We start from the raw sequence: 21,653 nt of genomic DNA on the forward strand, positions 1-21,653 counted from the left end.
ACGAATAAAGTAGCGTAAGTATAATAATTTGAATTCGCCACAGTTCGTGCAATCTTTTATTCGTTCAAGATTTGATTTGATCGTAGATTATAGCTTGCTTGCAGCACGTATACATGTATATAAAAATGTAGTCGCCGCTTACTTGAGCATATATCACAAGTTACAACTTAAACTTCTGCCAAGCTTGGACCAAGCATTACCGAGTCAGTCAACATATGATGTAACAGTCATAGGTTACTGTTAGTTGTAAATTAGATTTGACGCAAGAGGAACAAAAAACAAGCATCCCTCTAATAACAGTTTGATATTTTTTTCATTTTTCTAAATTTTGAAAATATATGAGTGTTTCTTAAAAATTTGTTTGGAACCCAGAAAATTTGAATCTTAGATTCACCAATGCTCAGATCATATGACAACAACCAGAGTTCCTAGATAACTGTTTTTTGTTACTCCTGGCGTAATAGCTGAGACCTATCTTAACCTCTAACATTAATCTGCTAACAAAATTCATTCAAGTCTGCTAACTGAATTTGAGAATACTGCAACCAAAAAACCAAAGTGAAACAAGGGGGGCTGCTGCCTAATGCAAAGTGCAAACAAAGCTCATATGCATAGCAGCATAGGCATACACAGAAATACAAGCCATCTTTGCAGACCGTAACCAGTAGACTATCACAAGTCAAAAGTTGCGATCATCTATAACCATCTGCAGATGTCATACAAGGTTATAGAGATCATGGTCGACTCAAGAAAGGCAAGGATCATTCTAAAGTTGATTGATTTCATAATTTTGGCAAAATATAAGGAAAACCAGCAAGCTTGTATCCTTTTTCAGGAATAATGATCCCGGAAATTCCATGTAAAATTCATCAAATTAAGTTTTAATGAGCATACACCAGTCTTTAAAGATTAATTACTCTAGCTCCGTCTTGTCTCTTTACCCTCCACTATCAGATTCTATGGTTGGAATCTTGGGCTTCACTTGCCCTTTTTAGGTTCTTTAGCATAGTCATTTATTAGTCCTTCGACATCTTTCCAGAACAGACCCTCCACCAGAACTCCTTCCTTGGTGAACCTAAACAACACGAGCATATTTTAAAACCACCGCAAACAATTCAATAAAGTAAGTCAATAACAACATAGATAAAAGAGTCAACCATTGAGTGACACTTTTGGTGAGTTCCACTGTGGGCCTAGCTGATATGGATTGGGGGTCCGCACTTGCTATGTTAAGAGTATACATATCAGAGAATCTTGGTAACTTGGATGAAACTATCAAGCCAGTGCTGTTAAAAGATCCCTGCATCAAAAAAGGCAGCTCATTAATCAAACTCTTCCATATCATCTAGCTCAGAAACTACATACGATTGCTAAAACCACCCACTACGCCGCTACTATTATAAATTTTGTAAGGCATCCATACTTCTTCAATCATGCAATTCTAGTCAAATTCAAGAGACATTACCAAATAATCTATCTTTATAATAAGTCATACTTCCAGTTTCAAGAGTGAACAAAAAATCAAAACAATAAACTGCACTCTGCCGCTAGATTACACAATAAATTTCTTCACTGTAAAATTCAACTTTCACTTCCAGATGTCCGGACTTAATATTTTTATTGTTTTTCAAAAATATGTTATTATCAATGTTCACTTATGGCTGACATTATTACATTATTTATTTATGTGCTTTCTTGATTTTAAGAAAATACAGCGTTTTTTTAACTTTAAGAAGGCCTCAGTTGTTAAATTTCATGATTTAATAGTTCATTGGTCGTTCAATGTGTGTATATCATTGTTATCAAGTCGACGACTAGTCGACAAGTCGTTTTATAGAAAAAGTCAAGCAACGACTTATTTAGTCTGGCGACTTATTTTCAACATATCAGTGTCTTCCTAATCTTTGTATCATTTCAACTTCACATTATTATTTCCTTCCTGTCACTACTTTTTGGCTTCAGGCTATGTAATATTTGTATCATTTTCAACATATAAGTATATCCTTAATCTTTGTATCATTTCAACTTCACATTATTATTTCTTTCCTATCACTACTTTCTGACTTCAACTTATTTGTGAACTAACAATCTGCTATGTCGTATACATCTCCCTATTGCTTATTATCTTTTACTTTTGATTCAAACTATAAACTGATGTGTGTTCAACTATATTTTATATATTAATCTAGTAAAAATATGTATAAGAATGACTTTTCGACTTTTTACGACTAGTCGGGCGACTTGTCGACTTTTTACGACTAGTCGGGCGACTTGTCGACTAGTCGATTCCAAGGTATCCGGGCGCCGAGGCTCGACTTGGCGCCGTAATAAGCTTGGTGTATATAACTATATACGACATTCGACTTGTCCACTAGACTAACTAGCCAGTCCAGTCAATCTACTGTTTTGCCTCAACAAGACTTGACTGGCTTGATAACCATTTCTAGCCACTACTTTCAGATACTGTCCATTATTTTTTCATTTATACTAGAACAGAAAAAATATTTTCTTGTGGTTCATCTTAATTAGATTAGGTGTACTGTGCAAATAAATTTAATATTAAAAATAATTAAAGAAAGAAGAAGAAACTTAAATGATATAAAAAGTAGAAACCATATTTAGAAAGAATATCAAACTTATAAGTCAATAGGACGCTGAAAGAGGGAGCGGATGTGACCCTAATACTTTCTTTGCTATGTTCCTAACAACTAATTCTTGAACTTAATGAATTGCAAGGTACTCGTTATCCAACAAGTGATCGAAACAATTGAAAAATTAAAGGAATTGCAAACAATTTATTGTATATAGCAGCATTTGCAGGTCAGGAATCATGGACTGCAAAACCATATAAAAGTTGCACAAAAGATTAAACCTTTAAGAAAATATAAAAACACATTCCTGCTTAACCCATATCTACTATAATGAATGTTCAATGATAAAGGATTGTTCAATGTAGCTATGAACATTGTGTAGCATGGACTCAAATGCGAGTCTAGGGTACAATATTTGTGTCTAAAAATCAAAGTTTGGTTAATCAGTATCTTCATACACACGGGACACTAATTCTTTTAAAAATGAACACTGAAAAATTAAAAATGAGTTAAAGAATCATGAACCTATTTGCCTCCCTCAACCAGAAGTATATCATTTTTACAAGTGCCTATATAAACATCATGATTTCCAGATATCACCACATAAACTTTGTCAAGGTCTTTAACAACCAAATTGTTCCTCAATCTTCTTGCTCACGTGAATAATACTATTTCCTACAAGTGACTAGCAGATATTGTCCCAACTGTGACATGCCCCTCTCACTGACGTTCAGGGTACTAAGGAAAATTTAGAAGAGCCCTTTTTAAAATGGCAAATTTGTTTTAAAAAAAAGCCACAAAAAGCAACTGAAATGTAACTGGCTCAGGTAAGGTTAAAATCATCTCTTTTATGTTTCATATAAACCAAAAATACCCAGTATGTCCCTTGGAAGCAAGGTGCAGGTACTTCCAAGCTAAAACATATGCCCAAAAAACAGTCGTTGTGCAAGATAAATTCATTCCATTAGCCGACTTTTTAAATAGAAGTTAACAGACAAATGAGACCGTATTAGTGCACTTATATCAGTTTTCCAGAAAAACAATTTAACCAGATAACAGTAACGGATCTTTACTGGATAATATTCTTACTACTGAGAGCTTGAGACGCAAAGTTTTAAATTTTTAGATTACAAATTAAACAATATAGTATGTCGGTAAATGCAATGGGTGGTTGGATGTTTTAGCCGTGACTACAAGACCCCGGTCAAGTGATTAGGATATCCCTTTAACTTCAGTTAAGGAGAAACGAATTGAAGATAAAAAAAAGAAAACAACAAATGCCTATAAACAAAATTATGAAGAACAATTGTATAACAAATTAGAATTAAGGATATCAAAAACCAAGAAGAAAGGATAGAAAACATACAACAGGAGGATAGGTAAATAGAATTGCGTTCTTTTCCTTTGTGTATATGATCAGCTGCAAAATCGCATTAAATACGACATATGTGTGCTTGGTCAAGGATTAAACAGACCCAATATGTACTGAATATAAACATATATTCAAAACACCCCTTTTCCCAGTTCTAAATGTGGCACCAAAAGTAAAAGTTGACGAACAATATACTTACAAGTTACAACACACATGAAAGCCCTGTGATTGAAAATCACACTTTTGTAAAGGGCATTTATCACAAATTAAGCCTAATATACTGACTAATATATCTTCCGTAATTCCTGTTGACCTAGCATTGTGAGCAAACCACTAAAACTGAATTCTAACGACTACCAGATGGCTTTAAGCTACAAAGTACAAATAAAGACTAATAACAGATAGGGTTTTTCCTTGAATCAAATTATCAACTTATAAGATACAACAAAAAAATAAACAATTTTCATTTCCTAAAGCAATTCAAATCTAAACACTTGAACCAATAATTTCTTAACAAACTAGTAAAATGATCCAGGACTCCAGAATTCAACCAACAACCCATTTCATTTACGATGCAACAAGGGGGAGGGGGATCAAATATAAACACATTCCTCAAAACTTAATGAAAACAAGTCCTTAATCCTCTACCATTTCGATCACCAATCATACATACAAGACAAGCAAAAAAAGGATATAATCCGATACAGCCAATGAGGAAATCCTTGTTATCGGGGAACTTCTTGTTGTAGAACTGAGCAAACAGCGCAATGACAATAATAATCACGCCAATCAACAACCGAATGTTACTCAATCTGACATCCTCGGTGTACCCACGCCCAGTCACGATCTACAAAACCCACCAACAAATCAATCACAGAAAACCAAAATAGATCTCAATTTCACAAAAACAAAAATATAAAGACAAAAACACACAGTGTGTGTGAAATTGAGTGAAGAGAAGTGTGGGTACCTCGGACACAGATTCATCGAGGATGTGTTTGATGGAGTGGTGATCTAGCAGATTGGCTTTCTTGGTCTTGTCGGGCGTGGTTGATTTTGTGGTGGTGGTGGTGTTCGCGGCCATGAGAATAGTTAGGGTTTTGTCTGAATTGAGGATGATTTACCGGGTGACTCTTGAGTCTTGAGTCTTGACTGGATGCTTACTCGAGTTAAATGAATGTGTCACTCAACTCGGTGGTTTTCCTCGCTGATTTGTTAAGATTTTGGGGCCGTTTGGGCGAGCTTAAAATAAGTGCTTCTTGCATAAAATAAAAAAGTGAAGTAGAAGTTGGAAGTTAGTTAAGACTTATAAGTGATTAAAGTGTTTGGGAAAAAAGTAGAAATCATGAAACAAAAGCTAGGAATCATAGCTTTTTATAAGTGCTTCTCGACTTTTTACACAAACGGTACGAATAAGTGCTTGTAACTTAAAAGACCAGAAGCGGGCTTAAAAGCCCCGCCAAACACCTACTTTGTAACGCTTTTGGCAAATCTGATTTTAGTAGAACTTTTAGGGAAAAAATAGATGAGTGCTGAATTTTTTACGGGTGACTGTGCTGACATTTATATTAAACTAATACTCTCTCGTACCAAAATACTTGTCACATTTCTATATTTATTGGTCAAATTGACTAAGTTTTGACCAAAAATTAATTAATCAATCACTCATTATTTTAAAAAACTGAAAATTACATCTTAAAGTAGATTAAAAGTTATATCCGGTGATATATTTTTTTTATTTTGTTAATTGATAAAATATTAATAAATTTCAGTCAAACTTTAGTCAATTTGACCAGCACAAAACCAAATGTGACAACTATTTTGGGACGGAGGGAGTATTTAGTAAATAAACAAATATGACATTTAATTAAATTATTAATAATTTATAAAACAAAATATTAGGAAAAAGTGTTGGATAAATAAGAGAGAATGGAGTTCTTATTATTAAAAAGAAGTTTGGAATAATGTAGAATTTTTACAGTAGATAGAATAAACTCTTAAGTTAGCCTAGAGCTATATTCTGAAAATGTTCTCATAGTTTATGCGATAACTACTTGGTTAAATTTTTTGTTGAGATATTTTTATAAAATGTCGGAACAAATAATAAATTTGATAAATTACTTATTTAAGTGATAAAATTGATTGTTATTGAAAAATCACAAAATAAAAATACTCCCTCTGGTTCTTATTATAAGGCACCAAGACTTTTTGCACATAATTCTAAATGTTTTGATCACCTACTTAAAATTAGTTTTCTTAAAAAAAAAATTCTGAATTAAAATATGTGATATATATTTTAATTCAGAAAAAGAAAATTTTAAAAAAATTAATTTTAAGTAGGTGGTCAAAGCACCTAGAATTGTGTGCAAAAAGTTTTGGTGGCTTATAATAAGGACCGGGAGTAGTTTGTAAAGAGAAACACATCCTGCTTTAGTTATTTTTCTCAAAACAGTTTGAAGCTCATTAAGGGGTCGTTTGGTTCAGCTGATTCTGGTATCAGGTATGGGTTTTGTTCATTCCAAACTCATACCTGGTGTTTGGTTGTCTATTTTTATAATCTGATACCCATACCTCAAACCCACCTGGAATCAGATTTGATACCTTAGAGGGGAGGTGGGTATGAGAGAAGGGTATGAGGTATCAATGAAAATTTTATTAATTCATTTTTATTTATAAAGTTAAATACAATCTCAAAACACATAAATTAAATATGATATTTTTTTAATCTGAAATAAGTTATACTTATTTTTATTTACTATTAATTAGTAATATTAGTTATTACTAATTATTTATTTTCATTCCAGTACATAAATTATTTATTTTCATTCCAGTACTAAACCAAACACAAGATATCAAAAATGATTCCTCAACCCCATACCAGCTTAACCCGATTCCTGATTCCAAACCCATACCGTCTCGTGAACCAAACGACCCCTAAGTTAAAAATGATACTAAACCCGGATTAAAATCCAGACAAACGGTATTACGGTATCATAATCGCACTTATAAATATATGATCTCGTTAAGAATTAAGATACAAGTTCATGTGCGACAAATGCTAGTAGTGTATATCCATAGGCAGAACATGTCTGAAACTAAAACTGTAACATCCCGACTTTTCGGAATATTAAAACTAAATCTAAAACTAAATTACAACGAATTTATTAATCTAAAATTCTATTACAAAGATGACTATTACAAAGGCGCAGCTAAAATCTATAAATCCACGTGTCAAACTTATCTGAAATCTCATATCATCGAACTCCAATTCCAATGCACATCAACTTGCTCTTAAATCAAACCTGAAAATTGTAAGTAATGAGCTATACAGCCCAGCAAGCAACTAATCGATCCAACTAGTCGGGCCAAGTAACATGTATACACATAAGATAAAATATACTTTTTTATACGATAACAATATACGCAACAAATACTTCCAAAACACTTTCATATTCTTATTCGATGCCACAATCACATGGTGAACAATAACTTAGAACTCATAGTTTATACCACGACCACTACAACCCGGTGATAACGGTCCTGAATTTTCTGAAAACTGTCACTATAACCCGGTGACTCGGTCCTTATTCTTATTCTTATTATTATTTTCACAAACCATGGCATAAATAAGAGTTCCGAAATCATCGTCAACACCGCACATACACAAGAACACAAATCAATTCAAAATATAATCACTTAGCCCAAATTTATACAATCAAATATAAACATATAACACATAATTTTTTAAAACACTAGAAAGATCAATCAGAAACTTACCTCAACACCGAAAACCAATAATTAACATCATCTTAGATCATATTGATCATATAATCAATCCTTAGCAACCAACCACAATCATCTCCTCTAAAACTTCAAAAGCCTCAATGAACCAATCTGCCCAGATCAATAATCTGCTGTTTGGACCCCCTAAACGATATTTTATGGGAAAACTCAAAACACAAAAGTTGTAGAGAACGAAAAGACCTTTCTGAAAAGGTAAGGCTCATCAAAAACGGATTGGTAACGAATCGGTAATTAAATAAAACGTCCGCTGATTCAGAACTCTAAGAGAAAACAGGATCTGATTAAGTTTTGGGATTTTGAGAACAGTTCGAAAAAGAATCTCGGAAAACATTGTGAACGAAAGTTGTAGACAATTGAAAGAGATTTCCGAAACATCAAGAATCATCAAAATCCGATAAGAATTGAATTTTATACGAATTTAACAAGACAGCTGATTAGTGTATAAAAATCCCTACGAATTTTTGAAATAAAAAGAAATAAAAAGTTGGGCGGCTCGCACAAGATTATAAAAGAATGAGGGAACACAATCGATATATAAAGAGTCTCCAAACCCTGGTTCCACACCTACCCGCTATCCGAATACAAGTCTGATCCAAATTTTAAGCCCAATATCCTAATTCAATTTTAAAACCTAATCATAATCAAATTTTAATCCTTTTTTTATTACTAATCAATTAATATTATTCTAAAAAAATTACAGGATATTACAAAAACTAAGACCAAAACATCGTTTTTGGACTTTTGGCAGGCATCTCCAACACTTTGATAAATTTGATACAACAATTCACTAATACAGCTTATACAGGAATCTTTATTTCAGAAATTAACTCACTGCAACTAGTAATGCTACAGCTATGTTTGCCACTCAACAAAGCTACCATTACGAGGACTTGGATCTTAAACTCTTAGCATTTTTCATTAATAACCACTTAGCGCAGTTAACCAGTTCTTCCTTAATCATGAACAAAACGGCTGCAGCAAGAACACTTTGTACAACTTTTGTGCCCATTCCCCTGTAAAAACCACTGAAGCCTTCATAGTGTATTATCTTCGTTACAGCATCCAGAGTACCTAAATTTTTTTACAACCTCATACAATGTCTATAGATAGAAACTACATTGAAAACATAATTAAGCGTCTAAGATGAACAAAACAAAATAAATACTCCCTCTGTTTTGAAATATAAGTCGTTTGACTTTTTGGCACACACTTCTAAGTCTTTTGACCGCATAGTTAAAATTATTATTTTTGAAATTTTCTTTTTTTGAATAAAAATATGTGATTAATATTATAATTCAGAAAAAGAAAATTTTAAAAATAATGATTTTAGCTAGGCGGTCAAAGGACTTAGAAGCGTGTGCCAAAAAGTCAAGCGACCTATATTTGAAAACGGAGGGAGTAGGCGTCCAACAGTGAAATCAGAAATTTATTGTTTAATAATAGGTGAATATAAACTTCATTAAAATGTCAATTAGATAAGCATTGGAATATATAATTTAGTGCAACTCTGAGTAATACATCATCTTTAATTTGCAAGCCACCTTAGGATATTATTATGTGAGTTTAGTGGCTTCGCTATGAAAATTTCAAAATGTTTTAAAACAACGAAACATGCTCCAGTTCACAAACCTTTGTATTGATGCTTTTTATCTCCATCGGTAACTTGCTTAGCTTGAAGCCTCGACTGCATAGACAATCAAGTCATCAAAAATAAAAATCATACTATTTTTACGATTAAATAACATTTATATAACGCCCCTGTATCAAAGTGAAAATGGTAAACCTCCAGGGTATTAAAGAATATCTCTTTTGTCTAGTCATCTTAATAAGGTCAAGTCAGATGACACAACAAATACAAACCTTCACAACATTAAGAGGATATGTGACAATAGTTGCTCCAAGTTTGGCAGCAGCCCCCAGCAGAAATATCTAGCAAAATAATAAGCGTTCAGCAGTTGCAGCCAAATTAAGGAAGTGGTGGGAATCTATATCATGTTGCCAAAGTTTAATTATTTCAAGTTGAAAGAAATGTCAAAAATCTTAAGAGATAAAACTTACCTCCATAGCAGTTGCACCTTTTGCCCCATCTTTACTCAATAAAGCACGCTGACGTCTTAGCTTCTTCAATAAGATCTCATACAGCATAAACTGTATGGAAGGATTGCTCACCTGCAATTACAATGAGAAAATCAGTGACTAAACTGCCAATTGTATAGTTCACTCCCCACGTACCATGATCAACGTCGGCAGGACACCTTTCCAGAATCCCCAGATTCCAGCTTCAGCATAGAGCTCTTGAATCTGCAAACAGAAACTATAATCTTAAGTCAGGGGATACAGTAGATACTACTAAGAATTAAAAGTGCTGGTACGGTGCATCATCCCCCAGTGAAAATAACAGTGCAAGTATAGCATGGAAACTCTTCTAACAAAATGTGCACTAGTAAATACACAAACTCAAATTTTACGAGCTACTCCTTCCATCTCAAAACAATAGTCTTGTTTTGTTTTGACCCAAGTCAAATTGATCAAATTTGACCAACAATTACACACATGATATAATTATTATGTTTTAAAAATTATATCATTGGAAAGTATATTTAAACTGCTTCAAAATGTATTTCTCAGTTTTTAAAATTATAAAAGAATAATTTATTATTTACGGTCAAAATTTGGTCAATTAGACTATAGAAAAGTTAAGCCAGACTATTATTATTTTGAGATGGAGGGAGTACTTCCATTTATAATTAACTTATGAAGTTAATTGAACTAGTCCATAACCGAGGACCTGGGTGGATTAGGTTCAGACTAAATGTGCCACCGCTACCTACAATAATTGTAAGCTTTGCCATCGAACTATAGGGGATTTTTGGATTGTGGTGATAATGATACAAGGATTAAAGAGTGAGAATAAAGGTTAATAATAAATATTCTACATTTATACCGAATCCCACAAGTCTGGTAAGAAATGCATCAGCCAGCTGTTAAATATGCATTACCCATTCCAATCAAATCTATTCTCATACAACACCAATATTGGTGATAGCCTTTTAGTTTTAATGATCACTCTATTAGTAAGTTGATTGACCAGCAACAGTACTTTATAGCTAGCTCATGATTGTGTTTCAATAATGCTGTGCTGGGTATATATTTAACTCATCGTTAGCAAGCTGAGACGCTTATAATAGTATATTTTAATAATTTTTAAGTTGTAAGCACTTTCATTCTATCTGATTGTAATGTTCAAAGTGTAAATTGGTTTTACTGGATAAGCAAGCTTGGGAAACAGGGATTCAGGGAACTAGAGGCCACACAAAGAAGTTTGTACTTGGGAAGTATAAAACTTAGAGAGCATAGAGTTCGAAGAATTGAATCTTGTAAAAGTTGTTTATAGTGTGATCAATAATATATTCTCTTGCGAGGTTTGGTAGGAGACCAGGACGTAGACCAATAGAGACAGGGGTCGAGCTTGGCTAAAGTTCTTGGTGTTGTTTGTTTTCTGTCTTTACGTTTCTGCACTGCAGCGCATATCTCAGCTAGCTGATACACTGTTTTATATTGCAATCAGTAAGCTGACTATAAATCAAGACTACTTTTGTGAACAGCTTGGGAATTATTAAAAGGATATATACTTAGTCAAATACACCTATTCACCCCCCCCCCCCCCCTCTCTGGGTGTGCATTCTCAAATGATACTGATAACCAGATTCCTACTATTCGCATACATCAAACTTAACAAAATGCCATCTAAATGTTATACAAAAGCTAGCTAATCTTAAAAACTAAGGCTTTATGCTGGCTGCTAGCTTTAGGTTGACCCTGTATGTTGAGATTAGGTGGACCATATCACCATTCGGGTTGGGACCCATGAGCTCCTTGTGCTGCTAAGCCCGCATGTTTAACGGTCCGGCGGGACTTGCGAAACAATCAAGCATAACTAAATTATCTTTGCTTGCAAGTAACTATTAAATGGTAATATATCGACAAGATGACAACATCTACCATGCATGCATAGAATAGTATCAATGTATCATGTGATGCTTATCGCATCACATGGGTATTCAGGACAATCCTCGACCTTGGTGCTATAAGAAATAACGTGAATAAGTTTTTTTAACTATAGGTAGCTTCTGCTCATTTGCTCTTAAGAATCTCAGCAAACAGTTTTGTAAGATTTTTCCGGAGTATTTGATACAGAATATTTAAAACAATATACAGATAAAAAAATTATAGTCAAAGCAGACAAAAAAACATACAAATTGCCGTGGCATCAGTGTGATTTGCTAATAGAATCTTCATAAAAAAGTTGTGCAGACTGCAGACAGTGCCAACTACAAAAAGACTCAACTACTGTACCAAACGGAACTACGTTAATGCACGAAAATACATACCGCGTGACTGCTTCCGAATCGAGGTGATATTACCACTGGAAGAACTTCTTCATCTGAAGCAATAGATTTAGTATGCTGACGCAGAGACTTTTTTTTGTGAGTCTGTATTATCAAAAAATTCAAGAGTCAAAAAATTGCAGATGCAAGTAGTGTACATGTATGATCTAAAGGCCTTTCCAGTGAATGTATATAAGACACTAATGAAGACAGTTGATGCAAATTTCGAATGTACCCATAAGAAATAATTCATGACCAGCTTCAGTATAAAATCATATAAACCACTAAAGAAACTAGCTACTATTGACTTTCAAATATTAAAAGAATCCTTATCTATTCGAAAAACAAACTGTTAAAACTCATGCGAAAACAGAGAAAGAAAGTTTAATAACAAACATATTATAAATGGGAACAGGCTGAGAGGCTTTCTTCTTAATTCCACTACAAACTGATCTGTGGAATTTGGTATCTTTAAGCTAATTCTTTGCTACGCATAGTACTAGTAAAACTTTGCATATCAGATTTTTATAATATACTAAATTTCTTACCATGAAATGCACGTTCATGGCAGCTTTATTCATATGTTTTAATTTAAAGTGAGAAGAAACCAGAACTCACAAAAATATAATCTGATGTTTACCAAGTAAATCACCTTTCCCAGCAGAAAGGTTTCCTCTTCTTCATTAAGTTTTTCCCTTAGTTGGGAAAATGGGAAAACATGACGTTGATGCACTTCCACAGCCAAATTCAAGTGCTGACAAATAAGCTACTTTCATCCCCCCCCCCCCCCCCCCCCCCCCTCTCTCCCTCTTAGAAGTTTCCACATGACCTCGCATTTACTTTTGACAGGATAGTCTAATATCGTCTTGTTACGTAGTGATAGTGATTTCTACTATGGTTTCAATTTAAACAGCAAAAAAGATTATATCCCACTCATCTTGAATATAAAGAACTTCACTTGGCACCCTTTTTTTTTTTTTGACGGACACTTGGCACCTCAGTCAATAACAACATATAAGCTTTGTCAATAAAAGTTCAAGTGAAAAGGTATGGAAAATGTTACCACTTCCCCAATTACAATTTCCCTCTGTTTCAATGCATTAACATGACTATTTTCAAATTTTAGACGTGTAGATTTATAGACATAACTTTCTGACTCTGTCATTAAAAAAAAGACATAACTTTCTGACAATATTCAACATATATGTGAAGAGACCATAAAGAAAATTCTTACTTGCATACGAGTGACGACAACCCATATAGGATTAGTCAGCAGCACATTTACACACCTTAAAAAACATAATAAACATATTGTCAGTTTAGCGAGCATATCAACTCAAAAATGTTCACGTAAGGTCTGAATCGCATTATAGTGATTTATATTTTTATGCTTTTTGAAAGTATAAGGCTACATTCACTTGATCCATGGCAAAATGAATTATATTTGATGCTGCCCAAGAAACTATAGTACAATAGTATTACATAAGTGATAGAATTGTTTGGTCATACTCTCAGATGTAGGAAAGAGAAAACAGGGTAAAATAATATAGCGATGGTACAAAATAATAAAATATTCACTAAGACACGAGAACACTGTTTCAACAAAATCAAAAACCTAGATCAGCAGCAAGCTAGAATTTCACTTTCTCAATCTTATTTTAATAAATATCAACCTAGAGATTAAAAATTTACAATAGCAGTAAATAGACAGGCTTACAAAAATGTAGAAATTGAATCCAATAAAAAAATCTATTGTAGGAAAAACGACTATCTAAAGGGCTATTTAACTTGTACTGGATCCTGAAAATTTTTATACAATCAGTTGTAGCTTAAACATATAATTAAACACAGAGAGTCATGATAATCACTTCTAAAAATATCAATCATGTAGACAAGAAAGCATGGCAGCTGAAATAAATAAGGCACGAAAAGACTAGTTGATGTAGTCCATGCAGCATGGTGATGACGAGTACTAGCCACTAGGAATCTTGTAGAGACATGGGCATCAATATCAGCAATGTCAATGCAACTATGCAAGCATTTGTGAGAGTAAATTAAACAATCAAAAAAGGAATACAATGAACTACATTATTAGCAATTTCAATTCAGGCAAAATAAAAAAATATATACTAAATTAATCACCCAGATAAAGCAGCCACAACAAGCGATGAGAAAATTCCAACACTTCCATCACCTAGACCTTTTCTCTTACGTTCAAGTGCAGTTGCTTCAGCCTTGTCCCTAAATATTTGATAGAAATAATAGTAAACACCCTGTACCAGGAAATAATACATAAGAAAACCATAGATGTAAATTAGATCCTGACTAGGCAATGTTCATATAGAAGCTATCAACAGCTCAAACATTGCTCATAATGAAGAAATTAAAATTTTAAGCCTATTGACAAACATGTACGATTAAAATATATTCACAGAGGCATATTCTAGGTATATAATTCCACGTAACAAATCATGCTATACTTCATTCAAGTACAAAAAATTCATGAAAGCAGAAGTAAAGGTCAAACTATATCTAAGTGCATCGATCATTATTAACAAGCAGTGACATACTGGAAAGAAGCTAATACAATACAAGAAATAAAAAATACACACATGTCATTTATAATGTCAACAATAATAGGAAAAAAAAAACATGACTGCCGAGATGCGAAGTAATGTAACTCACAAACATCTTGAGCTTGAATCCCTAAGTCCAGTCAATTTATCACATCTTTAATGCACTAATAGGCTAGCCACACTTTCACAGTTATGCAAAACCTTCTTAACAACTCAAACTAAGCACAAGCAAACCTAGTTTTTAAGACATGAATCACAACTCAAGCTGCCACTATTACAGCATTTGACATCTTGCCTAACTACTAAACAAACAGCTACAAGGCTACTCAACATTTTAGGTATCCGATAATTGTGATATATTAAAATTTAAAATCTAATTTAGTACATGACAGCAAGGATGCAACGTGGCAGATTAAAGTTGACAAGTCTGTGCGGTGATGATTGTGCAAGTTGTTGGGATAGTGGATAGACATTGGGAATGGGTCATAAGAGACCACATTTTCAGCAGTAGAAATTCAAATAAATAATTAAGAGGAAGCTACGAATAAGGGGAACTGGTGAGTAAAAATAGGATAGTTGCAGTAGTGGATATAGTGGGCTTGGAGGTGGACTCTAGGATTTCAAATTGTATATAAAGACTAGTCTGGTGGAGTAAAATGGTACAACATTATCACTAGCTGAATACACTCTATTGGCGTTATCTCTTGTAATTATATCATATACAGGATTTATCTTTCAGCTGGGTAACCAATCCCACCCGCAGTTTTTACCTCATTCCGGGGTTTTCCAACATTTTATTACTCAAACTAACTCACTTAGCATTCATCCGCACAAAAATTCGTTAAAACAATTTGGCGCCGTCTGTGGGAAGTGTGCTAAGTAGTGAGTTGATTTGACGATGAATACCGAAAGCTCACGACCGGAGTCGTCGCAGCCACTAAGCGATATGTTCCACATGGTCCGTCGACCCGTCATATGACTTCATAGGGGTATTGCAAAACGCTGTGGTATGTCGATGAGTGCGATGTCCTCAGAGAAAGGCTAGTCAGTGTATCTCGTAAGAGTCGCTTTTTCCAAAGGTTTGGGAACTCCTGGGATCCGTTGTAACATCTCGCGAAACGCGTCGAGTTCTTCCTTGACTGACTCCGGGACTTTGTCATGTGACCTAGACGACCTATGCCTTGACCTCCGTCTTTCAAGATCGACATGGTGTTCGTCCCAGTTGTCGTCCCGTCTTTCGTCATCTTCCTCTTCGTTTTCAAGTGGTGGCTCTTCGTTTTCAGCGTTCTCCTCTGGTGGTGTGTCGTCTTCACCATCATTCATGTCTAAACTGCGTACCACACTCAGCAAGGTCTTCCTTGGCCTGTTGGTCGACCTAGAGCGTTCTGCGGTCCTTTCCTTACGTAGTGTCGTGTTTTCTAACCTCAGGGAGTCCATTTCCGCCTGCATCTTCTTCATTGTTTTCATCAGCTGCTTGTTCATGTCGGCGTCGCTTAGTGGCTGTGACAACTTTGGTCGTGAGCTTTCAGTAGTCATCGTCAAATCAACTCGCTACTTAGCACACTTCCCACAGACGGCGCCAAATTGTTTTAACGAATTTTTGTGCAGATGAATGCTAAGTGAGTTAGTTTAAGTAATAAAATGTTGGAAAACCCCAGAATTAGGTAAAAACCGCGGGTGAGATTGGTTACCCAGCCGAAAGATAAATCCACTATATGATATGATTACAAGAGATAACGCTAATAGAGTGTTTTCAGCTAGTGATGATGTTGTGCCCTTTTACTTTATCCGACTAGTCTTTATATACAATTTGAAATCCTAGAGTCCACCTCCAAGCCCACTACATCCACTACTCCAACCGTCCTATTTTTACTCACCAGTTCCCCTTATTCGTAGCTTCCTCTTAACTAATTACTTGAATTTCTACCGCTGAAAATGTGGTCTGTTACAACTCATTCCCCATGTCTATCCACTCATCCCAACAACTTGCACAATCATTACCGCACGGACTTGTCAGCTTTAATCTTCCACACTGCATCCTTGTTGTCATGTACTAAATTAGATGTTAATTTTTAATATAGAACAATAATCCCAGTCATTTTACATGCATCCTAACTAAAATTTAAACTTATATACAGAACTATAGAAGCACATTTATAATTTGAGGCTCATGTAACGATATCGAAAGTTCCATAACTTCTCAACTACCTGTGACGTAGCGGTTCCGACTAGTGAAGGCTTCAATCCAGCATAGAGTCTACCCCATCCCTCTTGCTTCACAACCTACATTGCAATTAAAATAACAAATTCACAACAAATAATCCAAAATGCAACATAAATTAAACAAATAATGAGTATTATTATTATATTATTACTATTAAAAGACCTGACACATTTGCTCTATAGTCCCAGGCTCATTCTTCGCCCCCTTCAATTTTCTTTCGGTTTGCTGACGTGTATTTACCTGATAATTACACAAAACAAAACAGAAAATATTATTCAATTAGGTATGTAAATTAATTTATGTGTTTGCAATTATGCATATAATCTCGTGATCGTGCGAAGTCAGTGAAAATAGTGAATGTACAGTTTGGAGAGGATAGGTGATGAGTTGAGAGACGATCCCGCCGCCGGCGCCGGCGAGCCCGTTGATCAGAGCGTCCGACATGTTTTGAAGAGAGAGAGAGGATCTGAGAGTTTGGATGTAGCGGAACTGGCTGCGAGAATTGCAATGCGTTCGAGTGTGTGTCCCCACTTTTACTGTTTTATGTTCCGTTCACGAAAGTAGAATATATACCTGCTCAGGTTTGTTTCGTAACGGGTAAATGACGTTTTGGTCACTGAACTGAGGTATAATTTTCACTTGAATCATTGTACTCAAAAAACTGTCAATCAAATCACTTAACTAGTAAAAATATTCAAACACAATAAAAATTTCACAGCTGTTAAATCCTTTTGACTTTAGACGGCGCTCCGTTAAATTCTAACGCCTGTGCAGCCACATCAGCGAGTTGACCAACCCACTAATAAAACCACCCTACTTTCTTATGACCCGACCTATCTCCCCAATTCATATCATTTCGTTCTCACTTAAATTAACCCTAATTTAACTGATCTAAACCCTAATTGCAACCATGGTACGGACTCGGTCGGGTATTGAGGTTCGTGTTACTCAACCAAACGATGTTGAAAACGAAGTCAGTAATGAAGGTGGAGCTAATGATGTTGTGGATGTTGAATCGGACAACTGGGGATAAAACAACGTAAGTATACATTTCGCTTATCATCTTGAGTTTGAATGTGCCTGCTTGTAATCATATATCTGCGCGTTCATTCTATATAATTTTTGGGTTTTGCGGCAAGAACAAGTGATGTCCAGATGGGAAAACATGATGTTGTTAAAGAATTTCATGTTGGAATCAACAATTACACCTCCGCCATCTCTCACTTTTGCTTCTTTTGTTCATTCCACACCAATTTCGTGTGAGAAATGGAGGAACAAATGGGACCCTGTAAGTTCTTGTTTGTTAATCTTTTGAGTGATTTTTGATAGAAAAAGGGGTCTTTTTTATTTGTATGATTGATTTCATCTTCAATTTATAGGTATTCACAATGTTATATACTTTAAAGTTTGCATTTTTATGCTTTTAGTTCACTGGTTTCCAGGCTTGTTGCAAATTTTATTATTCATGACCCGAGTGTCACGTTGCACACTGCCACGTTGGTGAATAACAAGCCACATCACCTGCTGATTCATCTTCCCATCCAAATTTTAACGTTACTAACGAGCAATGACCTGATTGAAAATTTTTATAAGCTCGTATCGTTTCCGTTTCATCTATTTCATAATACATGGACAAGTTTAAATAATGTCCTAATTTTAAAAAAATCCCGATGATACCTGGTACCCCTATGTTCAATGTTCAAGTATCAGATTTATTTTTTTTGACTTGTCCAAATTTGGATTCGAAATCATTTATTCGGACATAAACTGATCCAGGATATTTGAGTTTCGGATCTAAATCGAATATGATCCAATATCGTATTATCTATGTTTTAACCGGGTAGTTTATGATCCAACAAATATGAGCGGGATATGATCCACTAACATTAAATATTATTATTATTTCAATTATTCAAATAATTATCATTTACTAAATAAACATAATATTATAATAATTTTAAATTAAAATATATGATCATATGTAAAATATAATTTATTATTTAAAGATAAAGATAATAAGCATTAAATATATAAGTTTGAAGATGATAGAATTTCTTGATATGAATAAGTTTTTCAAAAGTGATTTGCACTATGAAATGGAAAGAGTATACAGCGGATAGAGCATGAGTGGTAGATCGCAATACGGATGGAGTATATTTTTGAAAGAGCTCTAAAAAAATGTTGCTCAAAGTGCTGTAATAGGCGATTGTAATCCGTCAGGGGTCGGTTTGGCATGAGATTAAAATGAGAAATCGGATTAGGGTGAAATGATTTAAGGTATTATATTTGATATCATGTGTTTAGTTGAGTGATTGACTTAATATATTCAATTTTTTAAAAACTAAGTTGTTAATTTATAATAATTAACTAACAAAATAGATTTTTGTTAATTTTTAAAAATATTCAACTAACAAAATAGAGATAGAAAATTAAAAATGAAATCGATTCTCATACAAACATACATCCTTTCTTATTATCAAAAATCTATATACTGTGGGTTTGAGATATGAGTTTAAAATTTTGTATTTTGAGATTTTGAATGGACAAAACACATAATCTACTTGATAATATATGGTTGTTTCCGCCCACACTAATAATAATGAGACATTATGCACACAAATTATCTAATTAAAATTAATCATTTGTCTATCACATGATTTGACAAAATAACAGAATTTGAAATACGTAACATTAATCTAATTATAAAACAAACAATGTTACCATATTAATGCTTAATCGAAAATAAGTTATACTTTTGCAAGAATGTTATAAATACATCTCCATTGCCATCTCCATCTCCATCTCTAATCCCTTTTATTCCCATCTCAATATTCCCTCTTATATGAATCCCAATTCCTAATAGCCCCTTCTTCATCCACGCAACACCTTTTTTCTTATTTTTAATTTTTTATTAATAAACATTTTCTTTTATCTGTTTTTCTTGAATAAAATTGAGTTTTGTTCCAAAAAAACTCGAAAAAACCTATTTGAGTTTTTTCGTTTTCTTCTGTTTAAGTTATTGTTTGTGGTTTTGAGTGTCTCGTTTTGTGCGATATGTCTCACTTTACGCGATGTGTTGGTTGTGTTAAAATTAAATTTGACAGTATTGAGAGATGTGGAAACCTCTCATCAACAACACTTTCGAAGAGTCTATAGCTGGTGGTCTGGCACGTAGATAGTTGCGGTGCATTTGGAACGACAATGAGATTTGCACGTGCTTACCTCTTACAAAAAGTATATGTTTGTAACACAAGGTCTCAAAACTCACTTTTTGTAAATAAGTCCTCTGAACATTGCACTGTTCATGAAATTACTGTGAGGATCAATTGTGAAACTGCTGTTTGTTTTTCGGGCGGAGATGCAAGCTGAATTGCTCGGAAAATCATTATCTTCATTTTTAATTATTAGAATTTTTATTCAATTTAGTTAAGCAATTCGGAAATAAAACGGCTAATTATTTAAGTTGTTTTTGTGTTTTTAATCTGATTGCAAGGTCAATTGGAGGGTTGTTCTGTTTAATTCTCTTTCGAAATATTAATAAAATCCGCTCTAAATTTGACAAAAGAAAACTCGAATTCAAATTTAATTAAGATAACTTACTTTTCAAAATAAATTCAAATATTTATTAATCTCAAAAGTTATTCGAATTCGAATTAAAAGCTCGGTACCAAATATATTACGAGCTAAGAGCAAGTCCAATAAGTTACTTATCACATTACCTATTAATAATATTAATAATATAAAATAATGAATCCTATTGAGTCTTAGTGATTTTGGTAATTTACTTTTGGTGCCAATTTCAATAGCAATCCTTATATTTGGTTCCTTATTATCATTTTAATAATAAATTTGAGAGTTCTGTCAAAAAAAATAATAATTAATTTAAGAGAAGAGGAAAAAAGAGGGAAAAGACAAAAAGAGAGGAAGGAGATATGTTAGATATAATTGATGATTACTGATGTTCTTAAGGTTTGTTTTAGAACAGGAATCATCAGAGTTTAAACTGGAAGCTGATCAGAGTTTAGTAAAGTCTGACAGAGTTTAAATAAAGTCTGATCAGAGTTTACATAGTCAAGACTCGACAGAGTTTACACGTGGAAAGAGCTCAGAAGCGGATATACTTCAAGGAAGGATAGAAGCTGAGGAGTGATTTGCTGACTATGGAAACTAAACAGAAAACTGGAGCAATCTTTGATTGATAGATTTATTAGCTGATTTATAGGATATCAAATCAGAGATTGATTTTGTAACTGTGTCTATATAAACACAGATTAGGGTTACTCTATAGGAGTCGAGTTATCGAGTATATTGTTAAGAACCCTAGCAGCTCTTAGTGATAATATATAAATCACTGAGAGAGTTTTTGTAACCTACTAAGCTTTGTGAATAAGAGTTTACTGCTTTCAATCTCTTATATTGTCGAATTGTGTTATTGATTGTGTTCACTATATCTGTTTATATAGTGAGTTTATAGGACCTAACAAGTGGTATCAGAGCCAGCTCTGTTAAGATTACTACAGTGAGATCTTAAACACAATCATGTCTGAAAAATCACAAGCTTCATCCTTTAGAGTTCCAATCCTTAAGGCATCTGAATATCCAGTCTGGAAAGAAAGAATGATCATATTCTTAGACTCTGTTGATCCAGAATACCTTGACAGGATTTTTGATGGACCACATATGCCCACCAAGCTCTCT

General features: G+C 33.9%; 2 protein-coding genes across 2 annotated transcripts; both read right to left on the minus strand.

The window, feature by feature from the left end:
* Positions 1-761: 761 nt before the first annotated feature.
* On the minus strand, positions 762-5,151 carry LOC108210775 (signal peptidase complex subunit 2). The gene is made up of 5 exons (XM_064089454.1): positions 4,934-5,151; positions 4,655-4,810; positions 3,958-4,035; positions 1,158-1,300; positions 762-1,075 (listed from the first exon to the last, which is right to left on the minus strand). The coding sequence occupies exons 1-5, from the start codon at positions 5,045-5,047 to the stop codon at positions 979-981; spliced, it is 588 nt and encodes a 195-aa protein (XP_063945524.1). The 5' UTR covers positions 5,048-5,151; the 3' UTR covers positions 762-978.
* A 3,325-nt stretch (positions 5,152-8,476) lies between these two features.
* Positions 8,477-17,522, minus strand: LOC108211461 (peroxisomal nicotinamide adenine dinucleotide carrier). Its single transcript, XM_017383066.2, has 11 exons — positions 17,319-17,522; positions 17,118-17,195; positions 16,940-17,014; positions 14,298-14,428; positions 13,390-13,444; positions 12,159-12,260; positions 10,000-10,068; positions 9,826-9,936; positions 9,628-9,696; positions 9,397-9,451; positions 8,477-8,838 (listed from the first exon to the last, which is right to left on the minus strand). The coding sequence occupies exons 1-11, from the start codon at positions 17,397-17,399 to the stop codon at positions 8,648-8,650; spliced, it is 1,017 nt and encodes a 338-aa protein (XP_017238555.1). The 5' UTR covers positions 17,400-17,522; the 3' UTR covers positions 8,477-8,647.
* Positions 17,523-21,653: the final 4,131 nt, after the last annotated feature.

Source organism: Daucus carota, chromosome 3 (assembly GCF_001625215.2).
Source record: "Daucus carota subsp. sativus chromosome 3, DH1 v3.0, whole genome shotgun sequence".
Taxonomy (NCBI): Eukaryota; Viridiplantae; Streptophyta; class Magnoliopsida; order Apiales; family Apiaceae; genus Daucus; species Daucus carota.